At 46.3% G+C, this 6,253-nt stretch overlaps 1 protein-coding gene and 1 non-coding gene across 2 annotated transcripts in view; both read left to right on the top strand.

Moving 5' to 3' along the window:
* Positions 1 to 2,589: 2,589 nt before the first annotated feature.
* The window catches only part of LOC110331622 (NACHT, LRR and PYD domains-containing protein 1b allele 3-like), a 44,738-nt gene continuing 41,074 nt past the window's right edge, over positions 2,590 to 6,253 (top strand). The window contains 1 exon segment of the mRNA XM_021212391.2: positions 2,590 to 2,802. Coding sequence (XP_021068050.1) covers positions 2,667 to 2,802 — 136 coding nt within the window. The 5' untranslated portion in view covers positions 2,590 to 2,666.
* Positions 4,900 to 5,029, top strand: LOC115065434. Its single transcript, XR_003845224.1, has one exon. It is a non-coding gene; the product is annotated as a small nucleolar RNA SNORA17 (small nucleolar RNA).

Raw genomic sequence — 6,253 nt, 5'->3', positions numbered from 1 at the left:
CCCAGGGCCCAGGTTCCCAGCCTCTGCTTGGAGAGTCTGTAGGCCAGCTCTGCTGGGTGATAGACTGCTCGATTCACCCGTCTGGTTCATGTGCCTATTCCTGTCATAGCCTATCCTGCACTTTCCTGTCTGCCCTGAATCTGCAGGAATTAGTGTCCTGAATGATGAGGTATTCGGAGGAAGGACCAGGGATGACATATATATATTAAATATCATATATGCTATTTACAGGGGATGGTGTGGGAAAGTCAAGATCCCCAAACAGCTAAGTTAGTAAAGAAATTTAGTGAGGAAAACACGAGAAATCTCAACACAGTTGCCTTAGGACTGATGATAACCACACACACCACAGGGGTCAGAGTGGGTCCCCAGATATTATAATCTTGACTCCTCTGAGGCACAGGCTTCGGTGTCAGACGGGCCTTACCAAGTTCATTTCTGGACAAAAACACAGAACTAATGTTTCTTTTGTTGTTATATCAGGGTCTCTAAGAAATATTGTACCAGTTTGTCCCCTGCATAAGTGTGGCCCTTTGGCTTTCTCTGGGTAATGTGCCTTCCATCAAATTGTTGGTTGACTCTGTATTGTTCCCTTGTGTGGCACCGAGGGACAGAAGACTTCTAAAGATTCCTTCAAAGCAGCTAGCCTGAACTTAGACTAAGCCTTTATTCTCCCTCTGATCTGTATCTTTCCATCTTAACTTGGGTCACAATAATGGTTGAACTCCTTAGAGTGGGACATTAGAAAAAGAAGGGATAAGGACATGGGATAGTGAGTGTCCTTCATGGTCTATCATGAATCCTCCATCCCTGTGTTCCTGTCCTCCCATCCTCCTGTCCTTGACACCCCAGCATCCACTTTTCCATCCCCAAATCCTCATCCTTGATTCACATCATCTAATCCTCCTGCCCATCATGCTGTGAACCTGCATGTCTCCTTCTTGCTTCTACATTTCCCCACTCTCACTCTTTAGATGCCTACCTTCCCACTCCTCCCTCTCCATCAATTTCTCTGCCTAGGCTGAGGCAAGTCTTCCCTGCTGTGGTTCTCTAAATTAAAGAGAGCTAGATCTCCTGCATACTGCTACTGTGGGGACTAGTGCCTACTTCACAAACAATACTGCTATGCACCAACAAACTCAACAAACCCAAGGGGTTAACAGCACCCAAAATTTAATGAAGGACCAGAGAAAAAAATTGAGTAGATAATGCTTTCCTAAGGATGGGCTTTTGGTTCCCTCCGACTCAGCTCTTTCCCTCGATTTCTCCATATCCTCATACACCAGTTTTACCCCATCCTTTAAAAGGATTACACAAGAACATCCTGGATCATATCACTGCCATTGCTCATGTGGAAATTAGGACAATGGCTTCTCTGGATAGGTGCCTACTGAGTCCCCTGTCCTCCAATTCTTTGTATAGTTCACAGCTGTACTCAGCTGTTTCAAAGGCTTCTCCAGATGTAAATGGCAGCAAACATGTCATCTATCCAGCAGATCAGATCAAGTTAGAACTCTCTTTCTGGCACAGGAAATCCATCCACAATGTATACCTTCCTTAATTATCCCGGCCCGTGGGACAAGTTATTCCGTGGTCCTCGAGGGGGATCACCAACCTGCATTGAAATGGGAATAAGAAAGAGAAGGAGGCCATGCATGCTTGTCATAGTTTCATTTAATGAAGGAAAAGGCTCAAGTTTTATAGTATACAGAAAGGGGTTAGGGAGTCATCAAAGGAACATAGCAAAGGACAAATGGGGGTGGTTTTCAGACCGCAAGTCTGAAACTTTCAGTGATTCATCTCAGGTCCTTGGCGTCACTGCTCTGGAACACTGGGCAGCTTATCTTGAAGCTCCAGTCCTCCTATCAGCCCAAGATGACAGTTCCGGGCAGCTCTGGAATACTGGAAGACTTTTGTAACAGTCCTTGATGTTTGTTCATGGCAGGAATCTTTCTGATTCCCATGAAACAGCCTTGAGGGGAGAGGGGGTAACTGGCTCCAAACAATAAACTATATGGCTCTCAGCTGCATGCTGTAAAAATGCCTGGGCTGTGAGATGCCTGGGTTTTCTCAGCCTGGTCTCTAACACTTAATGTACAGGACAGATCCCAAACTCCGTCATCCTCTTCCCATAGAAAACAATCAGTAAGAAAACAACCCCCATTATTTTTATCTGTCCTTTGGGTGATTAAATAATCTTAATAACATGAAAGAAGATCCTTTGACAAGCTAAGAAACCCCCAACTCAGTATAAGGTTCAGCACACCTGCCTTCAGGAAGGCCAACACAGCAGCTAGAACATCCACTGACATCATTCAGCTGTGAAACGTTAAATAACATGGCCATAGTTAAACACTTCTGTCCCAGAATTCCCTCTTCTGCCCTATGAATCCCAGGCCCCTGCACTTGGACACACAGTACCCACTCCCCAGGGGAAACTTGTGCCTTTCAATTGTTCTGATCAAAGGCCCATCTGACCCTGTAGAGGTTTGTATGTTTTCTTTTATTACCAGGTCTCCTCTATCAGTATCAAATACCCATTCCCAGAAAGAAATTTTGGCAGAGACGAGAAGCCACTGGTCTCCTGCTTGGAACAACAGAAGAGAGTCTTAAAGCAATAAGAGCACAATTTGCTCAGAGAAGCAGTATCTGAGGGCTCTATCCCCATGGAAGAATCCCCGCCCAAGCAGAAAAGTAACACAAAGGTGGCTCAGCATGAGAGTCAATAAGACTTGAGCACAACAAGACATATGAATGTAGAGCTGAAGCACAGACCCAAGCCAGAGAGACACTTGAAGCTAGGTAAGTACGCCAAGAATCCCAATCCATTACTCTGTAACCCCTTTATCATCTACTGAGCCCTCCTTCCAAGGTTTCCATGGGCAGGTTAGCCTCCTATCAAAGGAGTTCACAGTCCCCAGGAGAGGCTGGAACAGAAAGGCTTTCAGAAGCCCCTAATTGAATTCTAGAGAACACTCTGTTCTACAGAAGTGCTCAGGTTCCCATCTGATGCTCAAAGCCCCTTGGAAGAAGCACCCTGAAGCTGTAATGGGGAGAGTCAGGCAGAAGATCTCTGAGAAGGTTGGCATAGGGTTTAGGCCAGCTCTTGAGAAGAGCAATTAGTGACACCAATATTACAAGTTCAGACCTTAGACCTTCAACCCTCCTCAATGTATCCATCTGGGAAGGGGAAAGATGAACATCTGTATCCTTAGGCTGTAGCAGTTGAGAGATAATCCATGCCAAATATTAAACAGTCTGATAATAAATGCTCAATAATTGGAAGTACAAGCCCATGCTATTACTGCTGTTATTATAGTATACAACCCTAGGGAACAGAATCTCAGAGCCACACGTAGGGGAGCTGAGGCTCAGAAAGGAATAGAGACTCACACAGAGGACCAGGGTAGACCCAGGAGAGAAGTGTGAACTTCGTGTCCCCAGAGCAGGATCATTTCATAGCAGCACCTGTGACTACCTCATTATTCCCAATGCTCCTGCCTCAGCTTCAGCCAGTTTCTTCTACTGAGTTCCCTTGATTCATTTGCACTTACACAGATCATGCAATAGCCTCCTCTTCTTCAGTAGCTTCAAAGTAGCCATCCCCCTCTCTAGTGTACAGACCAAGACAAAGATACTAATCAAGGCCCAAAGTTTACTTGAGAGTCTGAGCTTATAAAGTGGGCCTGGGGGGGGGATCCCTCATCTTGTCAGGATAGTGTCCAGGAGAACAGGTTCAGACTCTCAGCAGGTAGTGGCATCTTGGAGAAAACCACAGAGGTGGCAGAACAATAAATATATCTAGGTTGGAAGACTTCACCCTAGGTGGGCTTGCTAACAATGGCAGAAAATGTCAGAGTCAGCCTGCTCAAGGCTGGGGGAGACTACATTGCGTGAGGGAAGGTGGGGATCACTTCATGGAGCAACACAGGGAGGCCTTTCTGAAGAGGACTCTACTCATCAGGAAAATGAGGCAACAGACAAATGGGGCCATTTAAAAGGCCTCAATCTGGGGTTCATGGTTGGAGTCCATGAACATCATGGCCAGGAGCATGACAGCAGACAGGCAAGCATGGTGCTGGGACTGCTGCTGAGAGTTCACATCCTGACCCACAAACATGAGGCAGAGACAGAGACATTGGGAACTGTGCAGTCTTTTAAATTCTCAAAGCTTTTCCCCTGTGATGCACACCTCCAACAAGGACACTCCTCCTAATCCTTTCCAAACAGCTGCACCAACTAGGGACAAACATTCAAATATATGAGCTTAAGGAGGCCATTCTTACTCAAACCACACAACAGCCAGAATGGTTAGTCATAATACATTAAATAAATAAATGCTGCTGACAGTATAAGGAAAGATGATTTTTTATTCATTGTTTCTAGGAGTTGTATTTGTCTGAAAGATTAAAATATATTGAGTAAGAAAAAAATCGGTAAAGTAAAATAAAGAATAGAGAAAAAAACAGAACAAACCTCTCAGGTCTCTTATAAGATAGCTCAGCCAATTGCTCCCTAGTATATAACAACTTTTTCTGAGATGAAATATTCATCTTGGAAGGAAGCTTGCTTCAACATGGAATGTGTCTTCATTTGCTTCCTGTTGCTGAGATGAACACCAAGATTGCACTTAAGCTGCTTAGAAAGGAACATGTTCACTATAGTGTACAACTTACTGTCTTTCCTGAGGAGACAGAGCAGGATCTAAAAGCCACACACTGCAACAGAGGCCATGGAAAAGTGCTTCTCACTGGCTTTCTCTCCAGGGCTTCTGAGCCTGAATGAATTAGCTACATGACCACTTACATGACCAAGGACCACCTGCTCAGGAATGGCACCACCAACACTGGGCATTGCCTTTCTGTATCAATCATGTCCCAGAAAAAGATTCCCACAACACCTGGCCCTAGAGGTTGCATGTATGGCTGCTGTGTCACATGTGCATCAGTAGATGGCAGAGAGGAGAGAGCCTATGCTAAGGCTCAGTGTTCTGACCTATGGACTTCTGAATGATTAGTGGCCTGACACTCCCTGAACAAAGTAAACTCAAGACAACCACCAGTCCTGTGCACTCCCAGAGTGAGGAGCTAGGCAGATGGTGAGCTAGCCCAGACAGGGTCAACAGTAAGCCCTCGACACCCACCTGTCTGACACCATAGGGAATGGACAGGGAACTAGCCTGAGATGACCACCAGTCTGCACTGTGCAGGTCTGCAGGTAGCATGGGGAGCAAACCATGACAATGATGATCCCTGTCCAGAGCCATAAAGCACAGGCAGGGAATCGCACTCCTGAGAGCAACCCTGACACCACCCCAGTCACTCAAATCCCTTGTGCAACTAAGAGGACCGAGTATATGGTGGAGAAATGTAAGAGAAGAGAAACAGAAGGATGTGGGCACAATGAAGAGAAGCAGAACTGGAGACTCAAGGGTAGTGTGGAACAGCCTGACGTGAACAGCCAGTGTTGCCCCCTGGGAACATGGTGGGGTTCTGTCCAGTGCTGCCTCTGGGGGAACATCAGTGTCTATGGTACTTCAGCAGCAGGGATCAATTACCACCAAAGTCCAGGCAGAAATGCCTGGTCTGGGCTGCTGTCCAGGGANATANTGATGTCTGAATGCTGTGTAAACTGGACCTGCCCTTCTCCTGGGCCTCAGGGAGAACAAGCCCTGGGGTNTCAGAAGAGGAGAACTAAATCNGCGCCTATCCAGTTGGAGTTCTCAGGAGAACAGGCCCCAAACATTGTTGGTGTTGTGATTGTACAGCCCCAAGGGTATGAGTATGGAAAACTGGCCCTGCCATTNTCTCCCCTAAGCTGGTATGGATGAGGGAGAGAATTTCCCCTTCCCCCTCCAACTCTTCCCTCACCATCTGAAGCAGACAGGAAACCTGACCCTAGGTGTGTGCGAGCTAGAGACTTGGCCCTACTCCAGCACTGGGGAAAAGGGCCACAACTGGCATTGGAGCATTATACAGCTGCCAGTCATATTGGGAGAGAAGGTGAACTGGCCCTGAGGGTGTGAGGTGGCCCTTAACTTGTCTGCCTTGCATCAGCTTAGATAAAGGAGAGATTCCCTTCCGTATCCTTACCCCTATAACCAGTAAGAGAACTGGCCCTGTGGTTACACATGTGAGTCCACTTGGAGATAAACACGCACACACACCACACACCTACAAAGAATATGGTGTTGGTGAGAATAGAAACCCAAAAGTGACATTTAGGACACTTTACAAGTAAAAAGAAAGAAAGA

This window comes from Mus pahari, chromosome 14 (genome assembly GCF_900095145.1).
Source record: "Mus pahari chromosome 14, PAHARI_EIJ_v1.1, whole genome shotgun sequence".
NCBI lineage: Eukaryota > Metazoa > Chordata > Mammalia > Rodentia > Muridae > Mus > Mus pahari.
Note: the sequence above shows the minus strand (reverse complement) of the source record. Positions and strands in the feature narration are given on the sequence as shown.